This window comes from Anas acuta, chromosome 7 (assembly GCF_963932015.1).
Source record: "Anas acuta chromosome 7, bAnaAcu1.1, whole genome shotgun sequence".
NCBI classification, from domain to species: Eukaryota; Metazoa; Chordata; class Aves; order Anseriformes; family Anatidae; genus Anas; species Anas acuta.
This window is the reverse complement of record NC_088985.1, coordinates 7,420,931-7,445,629: the sequence shown is the minus strand read 5'-3', so window position 1 is coordinate 7,445,629 and position 24,699 is coordinate 7,420,931. Positions and strand designations below refer to the sequence as shown.

Sequence of the window (24,699 nt, the reverse complement as noted above, 5' to 3'; positions counted from 1 at the left end):
CTTTAATGGGAGGCCAAATGCACTGCAATCTTGTTATGAGGCACCAGAAATATGAGAGGAAGCTGCCAAACAGTACTTGAGGGAGAGCCATATACCTGGGCTTAGTGTCCTCCTCGTGTCCTTTCCTTGTGCCTATTGAGCATCTGAATGGATTGTGCAGGCCTTGCAGTCTGAGCAGAGGTACCTGTGTGCAGCTGTTCAGACTGAAGAGGAAGGGGACATGACCAAGTTCCCGCATTGTTTCTTTTGTCATTTGTAACAGAATCAGGAGTCATTGACAGGTTGTAAGTGACAGAACAGAGTAGGAAATTTTGGCCTTTAATTCCTCTTCTGCAACGTGGGCAAGCTCCCACCCATGGATTTTCACTGTCTCTTGATCCTCCATTTTGGGAGATGGGTTCTTAACTGTAACTTTCATCAGCATTAAGTTAACCTCCTGTTTTGTGAGTCCCTCTCCAATCCACAGCATTGCTTATAGAAGCTAAGACATCATTATGTTCTTCCAGGTCTTGCACTCAGTGAAACAAAATCAGACAGGTAGATCACACTCACTTCGCAGGGTAGGTTTGAAAAGAGACAGCAGCTGGAGTCTTTAAAAGTGTTCTCTGATTAAGACTATGAGCTGAAGTATTTTATGGTTTGGCTTCAGTGTGCTCTTGAAAAATGTGGTAGCCAAGTAATTCTGAGTCTCCTCTTGACCGACTTGAAACAGCTGAGGAGGAACACTTAATTGTTTATACCTGATGTTTGTTTTGTAAAGAGTAAGAGTGGGTAGCATCTCTGGCTGATCTTCAGATGCTAAGGTAGTATCTCTATGAATTTTATCTCTTTTTTAATTTTTCAAACTGATTTCACCCTCAAAATTTGTCTTGTCACAGACTGTAAAGCTTATAGCAGAGCCTGCATAGGTTCTGCAGAGTTACACTGCAGATGATGCTCTGTCCAGGATAAAACCCAAACAAACGTGGATGGACATTTTCAGCTGAAATACATTAACATTTTTACTCTCTGTGTTTTTCCTAATAAGTGGTCCTTATCATCTTTTTGATCCTTCTACAGGAAGGTCCAACAATATTGTAAAAACATATTGCAGAAAATAATGTTCTCTGCTGTGAAAGCAGTAAAAATTTGCAGGTATTGTGTCGTAACACACACAATACTCTACTCTCCTGCTGCTAGAATTCCCGTACTTGGTAAAAATTTTATTGTCTCTGTTCCATTCATATAACGCTACACAAGGAACAATATCTTTTGTGAGGTTTCTCAGTAGTTTCTTTTGACTGTGTGTATCAAATGGGGCTTGTGAATACAGTTTAAGGCAATGGCACAGGTCCTAAATGATAGAGATGCATGTTTCATTTATTGTAAGGCTGACCAAATACGGTCTCAGAGTTGTGAAAACACCCTGTGCTTGAGAAGTCTTAATTTTGGAGTGATCAAGGCCGTGGGCAAGTTTCAGCCTTGAGCAGGCTGAAATTTACGTCTGTATCAGTAGATTCACTGAATGTTCTGTGTTGTGACTGGAGATACATTGCAACCACTCTCAATGTCTGTGGACTCTATATTGCTCTTGTTTAATAAAATTGAGGAATGATAGGGGTGTTCTTTAGAATTTATTATAGCCTGACTATCTGCCTAACATTCTCTCAGAGTTTTTCTTAGCATTCATTTTGTATTCATGACATCCGTTTATCATTTTCATCCCTGTCTGTTACACATTTAGGACACTTAATGATTTTCTTTTGTTCTAAAGAAGATACTTCACCAACTTTTTATGCTCTCCAGGATTTAAGATGAAGTTAAAGATTTATGTTTGGAGAAATGTTAAATTACCTGTAATTATCATATTTCAAATGAAGTATTTGAAGGTTTTACCCTCACTTAAGCTTGTTGATGGAGAATTTTTAGCATTACTGTTGTCCCTCTAGGACAACAGATTAAAAGCAACTGATAGCTAGAGGCTGGGTTGCTGACTTTTCTTCTTTTTAAGTCCTACAAGTGGTGCACTGTGGAGTGCCCCGGTGGGATTTCTAAAAGCATTGTTGCATTTCTGTCCATCATGAGAACGACCCAATGAGTCTATTGGTAGGTGCAGGTGTGTTGGCATGTAACTCAGTACTGAACCATTCATTTCTGTTTAATAATCAAATGTTTGAGAAATCAAGAAATTGTCAGGATGGAAGTAGGGGGGCAATTTTGCTATGATAAAGATTTTATCTTTTGTCCATCGCTGTTGCACTTGCAAATGAATTACTGAATGTAAAAATAATATCCTCCTGTTTGGAACCATGGCACAGCAAAGCACAAGCACAATAGGAGAAGTTAAAGACAAGATTTCAGTCTTATCTCCATGCTTCCTAACTGCTGCTGGTTTGACTTCAGTTCCTACTGTTGTTATTCATACTGCTTTTATCGCAGCGTATTCAATTGTCTCTTTTTGTTCTGATCAACCCTCGGTTAAATGGGTAAACAATAAAATAAAAAGGGTATATAATCAAATTACTATAAGTAATTGGTCAGCCCAAGCATTACTGGAACTTTGTAATGAGCGGAAAAACGGGGCTTTGGTATCAGTTGTAAAGGCCAAGCCTTTATATCTGACAGGAAAACACATTGCTACATAGGCACATTTTCTGTGAATTTAAATTACAAATTATTGTGTATAATCAAAATCAGAGCAACTGAAAAACCATGCAGCATGGATAGAGTTTATTAATTTTGGGTACAAATGACAGATGTTAGATGAGCTTAGAAGTGTGACAGACTAGGAGAATCTTAATATGTGACAAGTGCAAGATAAAATGAAAACTTGTCTTATGGATTATTTTTTTCCCTCTCATAGTAGAGGGAACATTACACAAACTAATAAGCAGGAAAGCATATGCATTAGAATAAAATGTAAAAGTCTGTGGTAAGGGAGCTTATTTAGGAAACAGGAAAGTTTAAAGACTGTACATTAAACAGCCAACAAGACATGGTGTGTTAAATGGGGGACTGTGGGTTGCTATGGGAATGTGACTCTAAAGTTTTTCAGTGCTGGATTGCCAGTTTAATACAGCTACCACTTTGCAGTCTATAACATGAATTGGTTCTGTTACAGTACTTGGTAGATAAATACCAATTACAAAGACAACTTGCATTCTTCCTTAGCACTTATCTGTTAATGGACTACTGAGTTTAGATGCAGAAGTAATTGCTTAATCTGGTGTCAGTAACTCCAATGTATACATAAGGATAGGATTTGGTTTTTATTTTTGTTTTCCCTTTTCTCTTTCTACCAAATGTATTTGGGGAAGAATGAATGAAGAGTAAATAAAGGTAGCATGAATGTTAAACTAAACTCTGTGCTGTGAAATTTGGTTGTATAGAAAGGCCACTTCTGTAGATTTGTGCCACTTAAAGAATTCTGTGTGTCAAATCCAGGAAGGTCAGCATAGCAGGGAGAATAGTTTCTCAGTAAGAGTACACAGAATTTGCCCAGTGCTACAACAAACAGCAGTGGTGCAGTGAGGGTACTGCAGCTTCATTTTTACCTGGGGGTCAGATTAACTCTGTCAGTTAGCTCCCTGTTAAGACCCAATTTACTTGGGCTGCATAGAGGCTTCAGTGGGATGATCATAATCTATTGAACTCTATCTTCAGGGAACAGTAACTTCTACTCAACAATGACATTTTGAATTTGAAAATTAAAGAAATTGTGGAGATGGAGACTTTTGGGCAAATTCATCATGGGATACTCATGAAAAGGTTTTTAACACCTATGCTTCTTTTACTGCTGTCAAGTGTAAATTCTGAGTATGCAATTAGGTTTTACAATCCAATTCATGTATCCTCAATCCACGGCATGCCAAGTGATTCCAGAGAACCTAGTGGGACTGTATCCAAAATAGGCACTACATTACTATGGTATGTATTGGTACCAAAATTGGACCTCAAACTGTAGGAGATTAAATGCTAAAATATTCTTGCAAAAACGCAAACATTCCATATTTACAGTTGTGTAAAATACCGCTGTAGCTTTGTGATGTTTGTATGTATAAGTAAAATAAAAAGTGCTATATTAGTTCATCCTTATGGATGACTCCTGAATAAGAGTTCATATTCAAAATATTTTAACTAATTTTGTTCTGTAGTTTCAGTAGTAAATTAAGAAATGTACTTAGTTTTCAACAGTAAGAGAAGGTTGCTGCAGTATTTGTGCAATAAAACAGAAATTATATTTGTTAATATACTTTCAGGAGCATTTACATTCTAATCACACATGCAAAAGGAAATTTCAAGTAATGGCAAGTAAATTTAAATTACACAACAGTGAAGACTTTCATGCCTTTGAAAATATTTTAGCACTGGCTTTCTTCCCCCTCTTCCTTTGATTATCCTTGATCATAGCAGTAGAATTCTGTTGCTGTTGCCGTAATTTCTGAAGCATAACTGTGCAAACATGAAATCTGTATATATAGGTACATTTGCCAACTTCTTTTATTTTTTTCATTTGCCTTCTACCTCCTGTATTGGGAGTGGCTGCTGATCAGTACACTGGCTGAAGGAAAATGCAGAATCATTGTAGGAGAGAACAGAGACATGCAGGTAACTAACAGCAGGAAAAAAAAAAAAAAAAAAAAAGTAAGCTTTTGACTGTGGTTTCAGAGTAAAGAAAATGAGATTTCCATTTCATAAAACCTGCCTTCTGGACCTCTGGGATCCCTTGGTGAACTAGCCAGCACTTGGCCATGTGCTTTCAAGAGTGTCACAAGCAGTGTGTAAGAGGGTATTTTTATGCTGCATAAACTTGCCAGCTTTGAACCCATTGAACATTATTCTGGATCTAGCCTTACCAGCTATGTATGTCTTGTAATCTGATTCATACAGCTTGGCTCCTCCTGCAAGCTGGGTCTTGGCTAAAGTAGAAAACTGCTATACAAGGTGCTTAATGGAAGATTTTCTCCAAGGAAGCATTTTCCTACCCTTCTCCAGCTTGATGCCGTCCTGTCATGAGCTTTCCACCTCTTTGCTTACGTATTGTAAACCTCAGAAGGGGGAAGAAAGTGCCAGTGTGACCAGAATAGAATTCCTGGATTTTTTTCTATTGCTGCATTTAACCTCTGTTCTTTTAATCATATGCACAGCAGGAGAAAGGAGATGTGCTTTAACAACTTGTCAAGTATTAAGCAGTACAGATTGTTAGCTAGAAATCATGCTATCAGTTGGAAGTAAACAATAAGGCCACATATATTTAATTTTTAATAAATTTTGAGTTATGCTGTTCCTTTAATTACATTAATCAGGCAGGCTCCAACACTGCAAGCCTTAGGGCTTGAAGTGCAATTTCGATGCTTTGTAATAAATTTGCCGAACTTTGGAAATAGATGAAATGGCTTAATATTAAACATTTGCTTGATTTAAATTTTACTAACCCATGCACTTTATAATTCATTTTTTTTTTTCAGGGCAATGTAGTGCCACAGCAGAACAATCATAATAGTAATTGTAAGTGTTCCTTTTGCACACAGGTTTTGCTTATAAACTAGACGAATGAGGGGCCTGGAGTATTAAAGGAATGCTAAAGTTCTACAGAGCCTTTCACTTCAAGGTCATTGGTTCAAGCACACATCATTAAAGACAGAAAGTTAGCATCTGATTGCTTCATAATATACATGAAATTAGTTTGTCAGTTAAGAAAAGGAAAGGATACAACTTTTTTAATAACATGAAAAGAGGTGTAGGACTAATAACTAAATATAACTAAATACAACTAAATGTAACTAAATATAACTAGTAACTAAATATAACTAAATATAACTAATAACTAAATAATAACTAATAACTAATGACTAAATAACCACAGAGGTCCAAAAAGAGAGAAGGAATTAGGAGAAGCCCAATTCACCAGGCTGCCATCTTCCCCTGTGCAAGTTCTTGTGGACTATATTTATTCTTTGGTCTGAAAAAGTCAGAAAGGTTATAGTCACCCTACTTGGTCTTATTTGATTTCATAAGCTTAATTGAGTTGAGCTAGGTTAATACTGGGTTGGGAAAGATCCAAAGAAAATTCAGGTCAAAAATGGTTTGGTGATGAAGTAACCAATGAACCTGGTTTGATGCTGATGGGGCACTGCACAACAGGCTCTTTGAAAGAAGATGTAAAATTGATATCCTGATCACATATAATTACCTCAAGCATAAAAATTACAAAACAGAAAACTGTGAGGCATGGTGTCCTCCTGACTACCTTCCAAGTGAGTAATTACAGCCTGCCAATGTTAATTCCTCAGTAAATTTAATCAAATGAGGTACCCTCTCATTTGATCACTTGTATGGAGTTATTGTTTTTTAAGGCTTCTTTTAAAGAAGTGGTTGCTATTCAGTAATGTGATCCCTTTATATGAAACCTCTAAGGAGATTAGGCATGAGTAAAAGAAGGAATGTGTGTAACATGGCAATGATTTTTATTAGCCAGTTCATATTTACTTGTCAAAATGAAGTTACTTCTCCATTGCAGAAAGTGAATTATTTTTCACTTTTGTTCTGTGAACAATTGAGATTTTAAAGGGTACTGTTCCACAGCTGCCTTTTCTCTTCTTTTGGTCCTGTTGTTGTTGTTTGTTTAGTTTGGAGTCTGGGCTGAGATTGGACATGTGGATTTTAGTGAAATAAATTATTTCAACCATTATGAAAGAGCCCTGTGATTCCTTGCCCTTTCCATAGTGGCTTTAGTTATGAACATAGAGAAAAGACAAAATATATGCATTTTACAGCATTACATGAGTAGTTATTTTATTAATAAGCTCTTTTAAAATCATTTTACCGATAAGAAAGGAGAAAAAAACAACACTCTACTTCTTAACAAGGGAGAGATGCAAAGGAGTTTGTGAATAACATTCAGAGATAAGCATCCCTGTTTTGGGCTGGGTTGTTTCTTTTGCCATTTAGCCTTGTTTCTTAAAGCTTGTTACTTAAAAGCTTTTTACTTAAAGCTTTTGTTACTTAAAGCTTTTATACCTTCAGAAGAGGTTTTAGTCAGTTTTTTAAATGGTTTTAATATATGTATACATTGAAAATACTTAGTCATGTTTTATTTTTAACGTGGGCTTTTCTTTTTATTCTCAACACTTGTTTCTACTGGAGTAGAAAGCATTTTTTGAAGCACTCTTACCTGTCTGAGCCACTGAATTAGTCTAATGTAGCAGTAGTTAATTTGTAGGTGGTTTCACTGAATTCTAATGGAGAAGTGCCACAAGATTTGGTAATAGAATTTTATGAATGAAATTATGTTATTTATAAGTAGATGAAACTCAGTGAAAGGAGCTGTGGAACTTGCCTGATTTTTTGTTGCAGTAACCTTAGCCCATGTTTGTTTCTGTGAAAAAAGTGGAGTTCAAAGTATTTCAGTGAACAGGCTTACAAGCCTTTTTCAGTTAATATGGCAAAAGTTTATTTATAAAACATACATCGCAAGCTCTTGATATTCGCACATTTCAAAAATATTCTTTCTTTTCATGAAAGACTCCTAAACTTACGTCATAACTTTCCTTGGCAATAACAGTTTAAGAGATACTCAGGGTCAAAAAAAGGAAGGAATCAGAGGTCAAAAATAATACATTTTTACGGTAGTCCAGGGAGAAATCTACATAGTATATATCTGCTCTTTCTGAAATAAGTCATTGTAATTAATTCCTTACTTTTCACCTTGAGTTTTTCTCCTCCAAATTTGAATCTAAAACTCTTTTGATGTAGAAAACAATTAGGTTTTTGAAAATGTTTTCATTTCTATAATTAAATGGCACAGGGCTTGAAGTAATTTTGAAAATACTCTTCTGTTACAAGTTAATGGTAAGCTACAATATTTCGCTGGAGGAATTTTAGTGTTTGAAAAAAAAAAATGGATCCAACAAAACTTCAACATTTCAAAATATTAGTGTATCAGCTTTATTGGAAAGAGCTGAAATTGTTCAAATGACCTCAGTAAAACAATTTGGACTACAATTCCCGGAATGCTCATGAAGCTGACATGCCTACATGTTCTTAAAAAGTCATAATCCATCATTCTGATGCTAGATCGATGGATTATGACTTTCTGATGTCAGATCTGTGAATTAAGGCTTTTTTGAGTACAGCCTGCTATCCAATTATTGCCCCTATTCATATATTATAAATCATTATTCTTTCACCAGGTAGTCAGCAGTTTCTATTTCCTAGCATTTCAGAGCCGCCTTTTTTTAGCCATTGTTGCACTCCCATTTAGCAATCAAAAATGGAGAGTGCTGACCTGAAAAATAAAGCTTCTATCATAGCAAATTGTTGAGGCAACAACATTCATTTCTAATTCTTGTAGTTTCTGTTGAAATAAAGAGAATTAGAATAGATTGAAACAAATCTCATCCCCTTCCTGCACAAACAAGCAATGTAATAAATTAGCACAAAAGTTGTTGGTGTATATTGACTTCATTTTAAAGTGTTCATGCCTGAGTTTCTCACAAAATAGTGCTTTTTTTTTTCTGATAAGTTGATATTTTTTTGTATGAAGACAGATAGGCTTCTGATTTAAAGCAGAAATTTGCCAGCATGATACCTTAAGTGATTGTGTCTATTAGGCACTGTTAAACTGAAGTTCCTTTGAATGAATTATTTATAGAATAATAAACTTGCTTTTAATGCAATAGAGAATGGGATAAAAGTAGAAAATGCTTTACTGTAACCAGTTTAGGTGTGTCAAATCAAAATGCATCTTAAAAAAAAAAAAAATATTAAAAGACATTCAGAAAAAGAAGAGCTATTTTAGGACCTATCATGCACCCAGAGAAAGTCATTAAATGAAATGTAATCATGCTGTGTTGGAGAGTTATCTCAAAAGATTTCTCCAGCTAAGGGAATTTAGGTCTAGCCCATATGTGGATGGAAAAAATCAATAGTATGATTTTGTTGTTTTTTATTTCATTTTGCTCTACTGATAGTTCTTCATTAGGATGCAATTTTTGTGCTAGATGGCTGTGCATAAATATGCCCAGTTGGTACATTGCTACCTGGATTGTTGTCAAAAAGGATGGGAATCAATGAAAGGGAGGGCGGTATAATGGAAGTGGTAGAATCAGTCTTTTAATAACTACTTGTTCTAGTCCTCTGTTCGTCACATGGGAGCTGTTGCAGCACTGTTTGTACCTCAGTTTCACCTTTATTTGAATGATCACATGGATTGTGAAATCCGTGGTGCAAGGTTGATTTCTGTGGCATTTTTCTGAAAAACAGATTTCCTATCTTTTGTTACCCCTGTTGCTATCCAGTCTGGTTTGCAAGTCATGCATGTTATCTGAAACTGTATGAGAAAGTTCGTGTAGTGTTGGGTGTGCAGTAGTCCATCAAGTAGCTAGGGTAATGCTTTAATATTCTGTAGTATAATTCTTCTTGAAGTAAGACACTGTCTTGGCATTTTTATCTTATTTCTTGTTATTTATTTCCCAAGCTCTGGACATTAATGGCATCCTTGCTTTTACCTTCCTTTTCCTGTTCTCTTTTTCAAAATTTGCCCAGTAAGACCTCCAGGGTGCTGTGGAGTGTAAGAAGGATCTGGTGGTTTGCTGGGAGAACACAGAGGTTGATATTCTATGAATGTTTTTGGAGAAAACATGATTTCAAGGGCAAGTGACAGCCCAGTGATGGAACCACCAAAGAGTTTCTTGTTTTAGATAATTTCCAACACTGTACAGCCTTACAGCCCAGTTCTGCTGATGGGAAGCCTAGCGAAGCTCCTTCTGTCTTCTTTGCAAGTAGGCTCCAACCCATTTTCAAATTTTCTGTCAAGTACAGTTGCCCGCTAGGTGGAGACATAATATGTTATACATTAGTGGATATACAGATGGTAATCAAATCCACCAGCTGCTGCCTGCTCTTCCTGGGCACCTTGCCAATTCACTGGCAGTATGTTGACTGGGAAGCAGACAGTGACACACTTTGATCGAAAAGCTTGTATGATGATTTTTTTTGTTGTAATATTATTGTTTTTCTAAAAAAATGATAAAAGAGATCAAGATGTGTATCTTGATCAAAGGGTACTGCTGTCTGCTTCCCCATCAGCAACTTCTAATTTATAGAAATCAGATTGTGTGGAAAGCAATCAGCAAAGGTTTGAGGTCTTTCTTGTTCTCACTGCCAGGAGATGCTGACAAGTGAGAAAATTAAAATCAGAGAAGGTGGGGAGAGAAATAGTAAAACACTGGTTGAAATCTAATTATTTTAAATCCACAATTTTAATAATTTTAGGGCTGTAAAATAACTGCTTAAATGGTTCAAATTGGCTATTGCTTGTGTTCTAACAGCACCATAGGGTCTTTGTCTGATGGAGGATGTTGCTTTGAGACTAATTTACTATTGAGACAAATACATCTGTGGAGCTAGTTGTTGTCAAGTAGAAGGGACCTGCCTGTGGTTTTAGGGCCAAGTTTTTAAAAGATATCTCCTATCAACTCTATTTCTTCCACATAGAGCTGTGCATCCAGTATGATTTACTAGGGTTTATGAATGATACAATGAACACCTGCAAAGAACACTTGAACCAGTCAGTGCTATAAATATGGAGATAGTGTGTGCAGAATCAGAGGACTCATACAGAAATTTTGTCTATTATATTTAGCAAGTAGAATTTTCTCTCTTTTTAGGTTTTGGTATTGAATCCACGTTTAAAAGCCATTTTTGTTTGTTTGCTTGCTTGTTTTTTCCCTAGCTTTTCTGAACTTAAACAACAAATAGCAGTTACAGTTACATATATGGATTGTGTCAACTGGAGAAAAACTGTATTTTGGGGCATAGTTAAATATTTCCAGCCAACATACATGTAAGACCACAAACCCAGTGGCAGTGGTGAGAGTTTCTCCACATTCTGCCAAATATTAAAATCAAAATAAAGACTGATATGACAGGAGGGCATAGGATATGTGTTGCTTTGTCTAAATTGAGCAAGTGATTATCAGAGGGAAACAGGCTGATGGAGATAAGGAGGTGAACAGGGCCTGTTTTTAGAGTGCCATCTTTGACATGACCACTAGAAGGGATAAATAAATCCCATTGACATCATTGCTTCATTTCTTTTTCCCCATCGCAAACTGACCATCACAGATATTGTCATTATCTCATCAGGCAAACTGTGTTTAGATTTGTGATCGTGGTTTCTTCACCTGTTCTTGTAGAACAGACTTTATTGGAAGGACAAAACGTAAGGGAAGAGAAGAAAGCATCCAGTGTACTATTCAAAGTAGTACCCTTCATATTCACTTGTGGGACCTCTTGAAAACTCGTGCATTGTTTTTTCAATACCATAGTGATGTTTACAGGGAAAAAAACAACTCTTCTTTACTATGTTAAATATGGCATAATTAACTATATTGCTAGCAAAGTATAATTGGTGTAATTATTTCCCTTGGTGTAATTTCCCTTATGGAACTGGAGGCAGTATTCCTAGTCAGTAGTGTTAATAGTTGTATCTTCTGCCTTAATGCTCAATAATGCTTGGGTGAGCCTTAAACTTTTCAGAGTGTTTGGCATATAACTGATACAGAAGTGCTGAGATTTGGTAGTTGGAATGATATGAATGTTAGGTTGCATGTGAGTATGCCAGTAACAAATTCTTTGACTAATATTTGCTTAGAAATCCACATAGGTCAACAAACAGTGTTGGAAAACATTTGAATGCCACATTCTCTATAGGTGACTCAAGCATTTAGCTTCAGCTGAATGTTAATTCAAAGTTCTAAGTACTCGCTCACAATCGTGGCTTGCGTTAAAATTCTGTATGATTGTGGAAATCCTTCTTGAACAAATCTCAGATTTATGTTGGTTTTGTTAATTTTGTTCGTGGAAACTTTCTAAAAGATGAAGTTAAGTTAGAGTGTATAAGGGATTAGTGAGTAGGTTTTTTTGTTTTTTTTTTTTTTTTTTTTCTCTGCAGGAGAAATGATTGAGCAACATTGCTTGTTTCTATTCATCCTTTGTTTAAACAAATTTCGAAGTGTCCGCATTTGAGTATATGGTTTGCTATGAATTTCCTAACAAGTCAAAGCAGAATGAGATTTATATGCTTTTTCCCCAGAAACCATTTCATGCCCCAACAGAAATGGAAATGACTCTTATTCTCAGAAGCCTTCCAAGTCAAGGTGGGAGGAGAAAGCCTGTAAGGAGATGTTACCTTCTCAAAAACAACCTCACGTCATCCAAGGTGTGGTTGGCTTTGGCAGTTAACCAAGGGGAAACTTACTAGTTTTCAAATCACCCATCAAGCCAAGCCATGCTGCAACAAAGCTTTGTTTAACTCTGGTGTGGAGCAGACTAACCCCGCCCCTAACCACAGCTGCATTTTGATTTAAGGTGAATGACAGTATTGTAAGATAGAGTTAAAACTAACCCCAGCGTGTAAGCTGAGATCCAATATAAACAGATTTATGAACATGTAGAGGAATAAGGAGTGCCTGTTTACAATGGGGTATGACAATTAAGTATTATATAAGGAAGTAATGGTTTGTTTTGACTAAAAGACTATGGCTAGAATACTTAAGATTCAAGTTAGGTAGAAACACAGTTTTAACAGATATCTTTGTGTTTTTGTGTTTGTACTGATCAAATACATCATTCTGGTGTTAAAACAGACTAGTTTCATGTAGAGGTGACTGAAAACTGCAACTCTGAAATTTGAGAGAAAAATTGGCTTACTTCTGCATGCCTAAATTGGAAAATGTATGTTAATAACTTAATTTGGATGATAAAAACATGAAAAATAAGTCCTTAAAATAGTGTTGAGTCAATTTTCTGATAAAGTAAATTTGTTTTCCCATTTGTGATTAAAATGACCTACAGTAAGATTTTTTTTTTGAACTAGGTGTTAATTAAAAATATGGAAATGGATTTTAAAAACATTGCAGTTCACAGTGGAAGAATTACCATAACTGATTTGTTCTCACAGCCATGTCTGTTTTGAGATGTTTTTAAGATGCCTAAGTTACTGGTTCTTTTTCCTGCATGATTGTTTCCAAAGCAAAATGTGATTCCAATAAAAACAGTAATTGAATTTACAGTCCACAGGACAAATTGTTGTTTTAACAGAAACTTACACACTCAGGCAAAGACTTTATGTTTTAGGTCTAATAAAAAAGAATACGAGCTCCACATTTTATGTGACCGTATGTTCTGAAAAGTTTTCTAATATAGCTTTTTTTTAAATAAATAAATCTATATTGTAGTTTTTAAATTATATGAGCAATTTTTTCCCCCTGTTAGCTCAGAATCTATATTGTTTAGGTAAATTTTTTTTAATGCAACCTTTTAAATGCTAGAGCAGCTTTTTCTGTGCCATCAGCTTAGGGTGAATCAATATAGACAAGCCTATTCCCAGCTGATGCACCTGAGGTCTGCGAGGAGTTTACAGAGAGTGGGCTTCTTTGTTTGGTGGTGGGCAGAGCGTGGGGCAGTTGTGTGAGGGACCTGTCCAGGTCCAGTCTTGTGTGGAGAAAATGACGTTTCCAGAGGAAATGGATGGCAAAGTAAGTCTGTACAAGAGGGGCAATGGATAAAAGCAGGAGGTGGGACCTCTGTCTAACTTGAGGCAGTGACTCCAAATGACTATCAACAGAAAATATTCTTCTGCTGTCAGGCTTTCTCAGCAGGAGCTCCCAATTGCTTCTTGAACCCTTTTTGTTTCAGAAGTATCTTTTAATTTTTTTCCCCTAGTTTTCTGGTGATCTTCATTGTGTCTTTCTTTCATGTGCATTGTACTCATATTTAGATAAAGCCTGAGAACAGTGCTTGCTGAACCGAGGTAAATCCAGGGGGGTAGCACAGCTCCCGAGACACGCGCCTGCTCTAACAAGTGTGTTACAGCGTGAGATGTGCCAGAGAAAGACATACGTGCTGGAGACAGGCATGTCTCCATTAGCATGTTTTGGCATTCTTGGGGCTGACCTAAAGCACTGTGCAAGTTATAGTTGGTGAGATGTTGCTGTATGGAGGGAGTAACACCAGGAAAAAGCAGCCAGCAGATGCCTGAATTTGCCATATGTGCTCAGGGCTGCAGGAGGAGTGGGGTGGTGCTGTTGGTCCCAGCTGAGTTCCTACAGATGTCCTTTTAACAGGAAAGGGAATATTTCTTATTGCCCAGCTCCAGGCATACAGGGATGCCCAAGTGAGGAACCTAGCTTTCCTGGATTCCCTGTATTGCCGATGGGAGAGGTAACAGGCTGTGCTTGCTGTGGTTCAGGGCACGTATATTAAGCAATTATTATGTTCTTAATTTATCTTAGTGGCTCTGACTTTCCCTCAGGAGATGCAGTCTTCTTAGTGCTGACTATGGGGCTTGATAAAGCCCCTAAAGCAGGTGTGATGAATACCATCCCTCTAAGCATTTTAATTCTTCTAACCCATTTTGTTGCCAAAGACATGCTCTGTTGCAAATCTGTTTTCTGAAACTGCAGCAAGTCTTTATAAAATGTATAAAACCTCCTTCCAGTAAGAGATATCGAAATGCACCTGGCCAGATACATTTATATTTTTATCATAACATTTTCAGCATTCTTGTCAGATCTTTCCTGATCAAATGATTTGGAAGAAGAGATGTACAACAAGAAAACGTAAAACCTGATAAAGTGAATGCCACCTTATTAGATATTAGATGCACAATATTAGATTGCCTATTGTGCATTAGGTTCAACAGAATATACTTTATGGTTTTCTTGTGTGATCACATGGTTAGAAAAAAAAAAAAACAACAAAGCAAACAAACAAAAACAACTTAATTTTTTCCAGTATTTGTAGATTCAGCTAGGTGTTGTCTGTGGGAAAGGCTCTTTATTATTGTTGTTGTTGTTGTTATTATTATTATTATTATTATTATGGCTTTAGATCTCTGTTGAATAAAACTGCAGAGCCACAGTGGGAGCTGGCTGCAGTTTGCTTGTTGAGTGCCCTTGAAGTGGAAGGGAAGGGGCTGGTACTTTGAAGAGTTCTGACATACTAACGTTGCACTTTCAGGGACTAAAAAAAATTCCTCACACCTTCTCAAAATCTGTATGCATTGCTTTGAAAACGGTATTGTTAACTTCAAGCATTTAAAATATCGAGCAAGACCTCGAAAAAAATCATGAGACTTGCTTAAAAATAATTGTTCTTTGGTTCCTTTTGCTTGCAGTCTAGTTTTTGAGCTTTCAAGATTTATGTTTTCCATCTTTCCTCTGCAACCATAAGAGCTAGACACTAAATTTATTTTTAAATGAAAGCTGAGATTCTCTTGTAATCCCATGACTCTAGGAGACTTGGCAATGCTAAACACAATGTGAATTTAGAGTGACCATTCCAAGCTAAATCATTTAGTGATGTGCCCTCAGCGTGAAAGCCAGCTGGGTGTTTTGGTGTTGTTTTCTGTTTTTCTTTTTCCTTTTTTTTTTTTAATGTCTCTTATTTTGTCTTTCTAAATATCTGTGAATTGTCAATAATAATTGGAAGATTGGTAAAAGCAGAAGTAGATACATGACTGCAACCCAGTAAAATCATGATTTTATTTTATTTTTTCAGGGATGTTAGGATATTCTTACAGAATCTAGGTATTAAGGACATTCTGCAGTAAGGTGTCTCCAGAGAGGAGAGCTTTGGTTGTTTTTGTAGAAGCACCCTTTTCTGCTCAATCAAGCATTAAAATTGGCAGCAGTTGTTAGAGAAGCAAGAAAATCCTGGTTGCTTTCCTCATAGAGTTAGTGAAGAGGATATGTAAAAGCTTTAACTCTGAGGAAAAATATTTATAACTGTGACAGTGTATTTCCGTATAATAATTTATGGGCAAAATGTAGGAAAGGAGGAACACAAGCTATAAATAATATTCCGTATGTAAACATAATGGCAGCAGCAAATTCTTTTTATTTAAAAATTAATATTGATGTTCATTAATATAAATTACCACATTTCAGATGACTCCGATGTCCTTGAGGCCAGATGTCACCGACTGATTTACAGCTTCCTGGGGGGGAGGAGTAGATCCTGTTTTGTCAATGTAGGCACCAAATTGCTTCAGATAGCTATTTTGGACTAGATTAATTGCTGATGTATTGTCAGCAAAGTGGATTCATATCTCAGCTCAGAAATATGGAAAACTGTCTTTAAAATGTATTACTTGAATTCTGAAATGCAGGAAAAAGAGCGTAAAGCATACCTTTGACTTGCTGAACTCTTGTCTTATTTAAGGAATAGTGGTTTGAAGACTGTTGCCCAGGAACATGCACACAGACTTTCCATGTACATCATTGGCAACTGAGGAACATACTTAAGAGGCCAAGTTTAATCCCTCATTGATCTTATTTCTACTTAAAATATGAATACAAATGTGTGTAGTGAAGGCGTTCAGAAGCAAGCTCTGCCATCTTAGTCACACTGTACACATCATGTATCTGGATTAAGTTTCTGAGTGCCTCGTAACATCCTTCAGTCCTCTGGATCTTGTGCGTAGCATTGCTGTGAAATAGGATAGGAAATGCATTTGAAAAGCTATCAGCAGCCTCCCAGAAACCTCACCTGTGAGAACACTGGTGGGCGATACTTTAGAAGGCAGGTAAAGTGAATTTGTTGTGTTTGCATATGCTGGTAGGCTAAGGAGGGGGAAAAAAATAGCTGGTTTGAATCAGGGTGAGGCAGCGCATCTCTGCGCATTAGTTTTTCATTCCAACCCAACCCCATTAACCCCATGAAATATAAGCACCTAACACAACACATGCACAACATAAATGCCTTTTATTCCAGCAACTGAAATTCAGCAGATCGGTAGGTGTGCAGCTGGACATGCTTAGCGTGAATGACAAAATAATGTCACTCCTATATTAAAGATTTGGGTTCATAACAAATTTCACATATGATCATATGTAAGAGAGAAGTCTGTGCAGGACTCTGGTAGCACAAGGCCCCACAGCACACAGTTAGAAACTACACAGATGATACAAATATGGAGAATAACACACAACACTTTTTAAAAAATGCATCTGTCATTATATCAAATCCATATCCCACTGAAGGACATTGAAAAGCTTTAAAAGATGTTACTAGGCTTTAGAAATGGTCCATGCTGAACTTGGGATATTTTTTCTAATCCTTTTTAAATAATTATTTTCCTATGTTTGGTAAGATTAGCTACGGAGAATTTGTGTTAAGACTCTGTGGACAGGAGTACAGAATTTCAGATAATATTAAGCTGAAAAGGTGGTTTAAAAATGTTTCTGTGATACAAAAGCCTTACATCAAAGAAGCAAATACACCACCACCCCCCTCTCATTTCTCATTTAAGAAATAAATAAGCATACACTGTAAATTCTAATTTTCAGCAAGTATGTAAGCAAATCCTAACTGACCTTGACCTCAGCTTTGCTAATTTTCAAACTCTGACATTTATTCCCTGAGTAGATTGGTTCCCTTCATACCATGTACATAAATACTGCAAACCTTTCCAATGACTTGAATTAGAATGTAAGTAAATAGCTGGTTTTAATCTACATAATATTTTGAGAGCAGACGTTCTGCGCTATGACTATTAAGATATACCCAGCAGCCATTTGTATAATACTAAAACCTCTTACATATATTATTAAATGTAATGCTATCAGCCAGGGCTTGTTTTATGCCACAGAAACTTAAATAATAAAATACAGCGTGGATAAAATCTGCAATAATAGAAACTTAAGCAAAATTAATTCAACTAACAGATAACATCTGGGGGAAAATGTAACGTTATATTGGTAAGTTATGCAAAGCTAATTTTATAATAACTACCACATCTGTGGAACTCATTTATTAGAACACTTTACCAATCTTCTTTCCTGCCGTTATTCTGTTTTAGAAATTTTCCTGTATACCATTTTATTGTCTTTGCTCGGCCTACATTGGTAAAAAGGTAATTTGCTAGCTCTCAACAAAAAGAAAAGCATGTGGGTTTACATACAGAACAGCATGACGCTTTTTATACTTTACCTGGTTTTATGCAAACTTCTACTAGAAAGAATCCTGGGAAAAAAATGGTGGCACGTGGCTGGAAATTTAGAGCGATGTTTCAACACTAGCTGCAGCCCTCAGCTGTTACTGCTGGGACTTGATGCAGCTGGGGTGGGAAAGTAAAGGTGATGCCAAATGATGCTTCCCACATGATCCTCAGCTGAACGCTGGAGCAGCCTCTAGCCTGCACTAACTTGTCCGGGTTCAAGGGGCGTTTTGGCACCCCACTGCACCTAGGAATTAGTAAGAAAATTGTATTTAACTTCTGCTCCCTCTGGTCTCTCTCAGAACGTCCCTTTATCTGCAGCTGACACTGATCCGTTCTCTGTATTTATGCCACTGCCTTTATTTGTGTTTGAGTTCTCATGGACCCATTGGATCGCAATGTTCATAAAAATATTGCCAATTAATTTTAAGGCATTATCGTCTTGCCAAACTGTTTCTCGTGTTTTGGTAGTTACATTGATTCAAAAGGACACTTTGAGTAATACATCTTTGTCATAGTTAATAATGCTCAGATAATGACAAATCCTCAGGATTTTTTTTTAAAGTATATATATTTTTTAATGTAGGTCAGTGGAAGTAATTTGCCATAAATTTACTCAGATTTCAGCAACTAGCAATGTTTTTTAAAGCTAACTGTAACTGTATAAAACTTACTGTGTCTCCTCTGTTTTTAAATAGATTTTACTACGGAGCCATTGGTGCTATTAAACATGAGGTTTTGTTCAAAGGAAATACAAAGACTTAATTGTTGTTGTTGTTTTTTTTTTTTTTTTTTTTTTTTCTCTTTAAAAAGGAAAGTATTGCATCAGAAGGATTCATTTAAATACGTTTGTTGGCTTCAGGCTCTCACCACAATTCATTCGTTCTAATTTTCCTCTGGACTTGTTAAGGAGACGATGTATAGGAAGGAGCAATGCAGAATGGCATTTTTAGGTCACTATATTTTGGCTGTAAAATGTAGTACTGCTCACAAACTTACAAACTTATTACTAAACAAAATATTTTATATTTTACATTGCAGTTTCAGAGACTTTTAAAAAACTTTTGGCTGAATGTTGAGACTGTTACGGCTCATTAAAGAGACTAGTTCTGCTGTAATTTAGTTATTTCTTAATGATCCAAGGGTTATTATTAGACATGGAACAGATGAGTAAAGAATAGCTCTCTTTAAAGGGACGCAGTGAAGTAAAAATATTATTCTAAAACAGAATCTCTGAAAATCTTATCCAAGCTACAAAAATGTATTTGATTAGTTAGGAATTGATTTTAAAACCCCATCTAGTTTTTGTTTTTTTTTAATTATTATTATTTTTTAATTGAAACTAAGTGAATAAATGGAATAATGATTGGATCTAAATAAACTTGAATACTTAACTAAATAACTAAAAGCAGCCATTTTAAGGAAGCAGAAACTATTTGTGAATTCTCATCCAACTTAGCAAATATTTTTCATTGAGAAAATACAGGGTGAGAAACCAGAGAAAACTGAAATATTTGCTAAATCAAAAGGACTCTGATTTTAAAAAACATTAGAATTTGAAAACAGATCTTCTGGTGTAGTTTAAAAAGAATAGCATCTAGGTTACCATTCTGATGAAAAAAATAAACCATCTATTTCATTTGTCAATATTTAGACACTAGCAGAGGGCTGCAAAATTTGAGTCACAAGTGTTACTGGAAATGCTTCTTGGTCTCTATAAAACCTGCTTTTCTCCTCAGTTAAATTCTGGAAATCTTTCTGTCAGCCTTTTGGGTTCTTATAAACTGGAGATGATACTATCTACCTTTTTTGGGTAGCTCACATATGACAGTGTCCAAACATAACTTCTGAAATACTTTTAGAACTGCAAAAGAGATGTTTAATGAAGTAAAATGAATTGGCCTATCTGTTCTTATATTTTTTTTGTCATCACTTTTGCAAACTTACAGAAGCTTTCATGGTTTTCAGCATGTTTAATTGTAGCAGGTAAGTGTAAGTAAGCCAAATATCAACCTCGCTGCACTTTCCAAGGTGTGAGGAAATTTAATTTATGGGAGCTACAATTACCCATTGTGAATTAATGCAGTTGACTTGCACCATCCAAGCAAAATCTTGTTTTTTAATAGCTGACTCAGAACTGGAACATCTGCCTGGTATTCTCAGTGGGCACTTCCTTTTTGTAGAGGTCCCAAACATATCGTTATTATACCCTGTTCCTTGCTAGTTTAAAAATGACTTTTGTCACCTTCTTTGGTATGTCACTGATTTAAAAAAACAAACAGAAAAACCTTGGCCCTTTGGAGGACTCAGGGCAGCCTTCTGTATCACTTGCAACAGAACCTGAGTGAGGATGAAGTGCTGCATCCCCAGCTAGTGCTGGGGCAAAACCACTATTTCTTGGTCTAAACATTCCTGGAGCAGCAGCTCACATGCCAGCTAGATACCAGTGAAGTTCCTATGATCACAGGAAACAGAAATGGGAGCAAGTTGGTCTAGCAACAAAAATTAATTCTTAAGGTAAAGTCACATCTTTAAATCTTTTTCTTAGGGCCTTATTTTATGCAGTGTAACAACAGGCTTACTCCTGCTCACTCCTGTGATTTAATGCCCCAGAAGTCAACAGGGTCATTTGATCCCAAAATGCAACAAGATCCCTGTTTAGGAGTGACAAATTTGCATTGTGAAGACTGCATGTTACCTAAGCACTGTGTTTTCTAAACTTAATTATCCATATGAGTAAGAAGCCGTAGTGTTATGAAATTATGAAAATCATCTGTTCTTTCCAAGTGTTATAAATGGGATCCCTTGAGATGCAACTAGAAATTAAAGCTGATCTATAATCATTTTCAGTATGCTTTCCAGTTCTGAGCACCTGGATAGTAACCAAAAAAAAAAAAAAAAAAAAAGTATTGTTTTTGCTGTTTGCTAAGGATTTCAATTCTGTTAAGAAAAAAAAATGCATTAAACCTGTGAGCAATAATTAAACCTGAATTACTTTTTTTTTCCCTACATATATACATATATACTGCCAGTATGTGATTGAACTTGCCCCACCTGCAGTTACCCCCTTTCCTCCTTTACTGGAAGAAGGTATGCCTTTGGAGAGCTGTGAATCACTGATAGTATTGCCAATATTTGCAGAGATGGAACCTAAGGTATGGAGTTTTGTTCCTTTTTTTTTTTTTCCTTTTTTTTCTCAGCTATTTTTCTATGAGTCTCTTACCTCATTTAGTCCTATTGGTGCCCAGTCACTAATGACATTTATTTTCTCCAGAATGCATTCACTTCTAAAATGAATGCTTGAATGTAGTTGCTTTCATTGCATTAACCAGTCAGCAGAGGAGGACGTTAATTTGAGTCAGCGTGTCTGGGCTCTTGCCCCATGCAACTTCATAACCTCAGCATCTGCCTGGCCTGGGCAGTGAAGGTGTGATGCTGATAGTCTGTCAGCAGAAGTTCTCAAATGCTGGCTTTGTGTATTGTGGTGAGGGGTCTGGAGAACAAGTCTTACGAGGAGCAACTGAGGGAGCTGGGATTGTTCAGCCTGGAGAAGAGGAGGCTCAGGGGCCACCTTATCACACTCTACAGGCACCTTAAAGGAGGCTGTAGCAAGGTGGGCTTGGTCTATTCTCCCACGTGCCTGCTGACAGGATGAGGGGGAATGGGCTAAAGCTGCGCCAGGGGAGGTTTAGGTTGGATGTTAGGAAGAACTTCTTTACTGAGAGGGTTGTTAGGCATTGGGATGGGCTGCCCAGGGAAGTGGTTGAGCCATCCCTGGAGGTCTTTAAAAGACGTTTAGATGTAGAGCTCAGTGATATGGTTTAGGGGAGGACTTGTTAAGAGTTAGGTCAGAGGTTGGACTAGGTGATCTTGGAGGTCTCTTCCAACCTAGATGATACTGTGATTCTGTGATTGTTGGGTGTCTTCGGGCTGACACTGTTGGGTCCTGTAGAGAACAAGAGGATGCTCTAACTCACATATTTCTTATTATGGTTGGTTGCTGCTAGGGATCTGATCAAGAAGGTCACCTGGAAGAACCCTGTCCAGAGGCAGAGTCCCTTGAGGCAGGTGCTGTGGCTGCTTTCACTGTTGAAGATCAGAAGTCTGCAGTGGATGGAATCCCAAATGAAATTATTGGCAACCTTGAGGTACTATTGCTAGAAAGCTATTCGCTAATTCTATGGTTAATTAGCTAGCTCAGCTTTAATGAATATAAACTGTATTCATGCTAAAGCTGGCAAAAAGCACGTCCATATGCTGTAAGAATGTGAATTAGCCTCTATAAATAGCTCATAGTTTAGTCAGCCTACATGTGACAAGATAAAAAATATTCAGTAATATAACAACATATATCTTCAGCATTACTATGTGTTAAGAAACATGGGCCAAATCCTGCTCTCAGTGATGTCAGTGGTAAAATTCCTCTTTGGGGGTTCAGGACCAGCTGCTAGGATGAAGCATGTGCAATATGTGCTTAATATAAATTATTAGACACATCTTTGTTACACATCCTCCGATCTGTATCAGGAATAACACACTCATACCAATTCTAGACCTTGGTTGGTAGGTGCGTAAATGTAGAAGAGCTGCCCTAATGGAACAGATCAGGTTTCAGTGTGTGGTCTGCAGACTCTGAAGAGTCTGTGAGTTATTTCTTAAGGGTTCATGAAAGGTAGTAAGCTATTGTCAGTGGGCTTAAATTTGTAGTAGGGTGATCTGCTTCTCCATAGTGTAGTCTGTAAATTGAAACATGTGGAAAGCCAGCAGAGTAGACCATTGTTATTTTGTAAACTCCTCCCTCAAGCGTATGAAGTTATTGATAGTAAACCAGCTGGAACTCAGTTCAACAATGGAAATACTATGTGGTCTTATTTCAGCGATCAGGTGGCATTAAGCACTTTAAACTTTGTGTCATTACAGTTTTTGATCCAGCACGTAGGATATGGTTGACTGAGCAGAAGTTTATTAAATATATAGTATTATCTGAAAATAGTGTGATATTGATAAATTGCTTTACATGGATTATGTATGAATGGGAAATATCAATTGGAATAATGATACCATCATTAGATCTACCTACTTCATTTCATATTCCCTTTCAGCATGCCTTTGGCAATGGAAGAGAACCTAGCCTATGTTCTCTTACTCCTTTCCATCCCTACAGAACAAAGGAATGCATGATTTTCACTTGACCTTGATTTCATTAGCATCAGTACTAAGAGCTTTTCTTCTTTACAAAACCTGCTGAGATTAAAGAAATGCATTTTTTCCTCTTTCAGAGCTCTGGTTATATACCTAGAAAAAAAAATCCCTTTTTGTTTTTGAAAGTCGTTCAACAGTTCATCTTTTTCACCTGATTTTCCAGTTGGGGTAGTCCCACCATTAGATTTTTTAGCTGCTACACAATCAAACTCATGGCATTGTGTTGTTAGGAAAGAACTGTGATTTTGCAATCTGCATTTTGTCTACAGTGGACAGCTTTTGCTCTCGTTGGGTCTAGAAAATAACTTTCAGTCTGAAATTACAGTGCTAATGCTCAGTGATTATAACAGCAGCCAGAGTAAGCATGGTGGCAACTGATTTCCAGTGAATGTAGAACTGGAGACAGATTTAAAAAAATGGAGAAAAAAGGGCATCTGGGGTGGCTAGGAGAGGATTAGCCTGGAGGGTCAGTGTTCCACAGGAAAGCATCTAAGTATACTTATAGTTTATACGAGTAAAGGGATAGGAACGTATTTGTTGATACTTGAAGGTAGATGTGATGAAATATGATGAAAGCAATATGCAAAGGCACAAAGTTGAGATAGAAATCCCAGCTTTTTGATGCTGACCAATTATATGGAGAACTTTGGAAAAAAGTTCTCCATACAACAGATGTTGAGGCTATCTAATGACAGGAAGTTTGCAGGATAGCAGCAGTAGGGGTTTCCAGGACTGGCAAAACAAAATGTTCCTAACATGGCGAGTTACTGCAAGTTTTTATGGGCCACATCCATTCACTTTATCAAAATTATATGAAGTCTATTCAGAATATATCTCTAAGTTTTGGGTCAGTTTTGGTAGAGTCTGTGAAGGACCTTTGAGCCCTTTCCAATTGTTTCAACAAAACATCACAATTCTTGGAAGGACTGCGTCATTGCACTCCTTCTGTTCCTCATGTATTTTGGCAGTGGTGTATGCCGACACTGAAAAATACACATAAACTCCCCATAAAACCCCAATATTTGTGGTCTTTGTCCCAGTGATCCCACATTTCTAAATGCTATCAAATTAAGAACTGCTACACTTTATCACTGCCACAGATTTCACTAATATATGTCAGAACCTTTGTACTTTTTCCCCCACGAATATTACACTGCAAATTAAGTGTTCAGTATGTACAACAGTCTGGATTTCCAGAATATGATACACATTCATAATTGTGTTTGTAATTAAGAAAGACAAGCAACATCACAAAAATATGTTTTTTTTATTGTTCATTTTCAGTAATGCTTTCTAATTCCAGCCATTTCAATAAAATGTATTACACTAGAGAACAAACATCTGCAGCAAAGGAAAACAGTGGAAACAACCAAATCCCAAAGCAATTTTTCTGATTTGGTGTTTATTGGTAAAGGCTGTCTGAGAATACAGGCAAATTAGCCTATCTCCCAAGACAAGGTTATATGAGAAATGGCTGTCCCAGATCACTTCCCGTTCATGGCAGACATACCATA

At 36.7% G+C, this 24,699-nt stretch overlaps 1 protein-coding gene across 7 annotated transcripts in view; it reads left to right on the top strand.

Annotated features, from left to right (window-relative positions):
• CABCOCO1 (ciliary associated calcium binding coiled-coil 1) overlaps positions 1-24,699 on the top strand; it is a 263,070-nt gene that overhangs the window by 195,893 nt on the left and 42,478 nt on the right. For all 7 annotated transcript variants that reach the window (XM_068689322.1, XM_068689323.1, XM_068689325.1 and 4 more), the window contains 2 exons: positions 21,016-21,138; positions 21,991-22,131. In XM_068689322.1, coding sequence (XP_068545423.1) covers positions 21,016-21,138; positions 21,991-22,131 — 264 coding nt within the window. The remainder of the gene's footprint in view (positions 1-21,015; positions 21,139-21,990; positions 22,132-24,699) is intronic.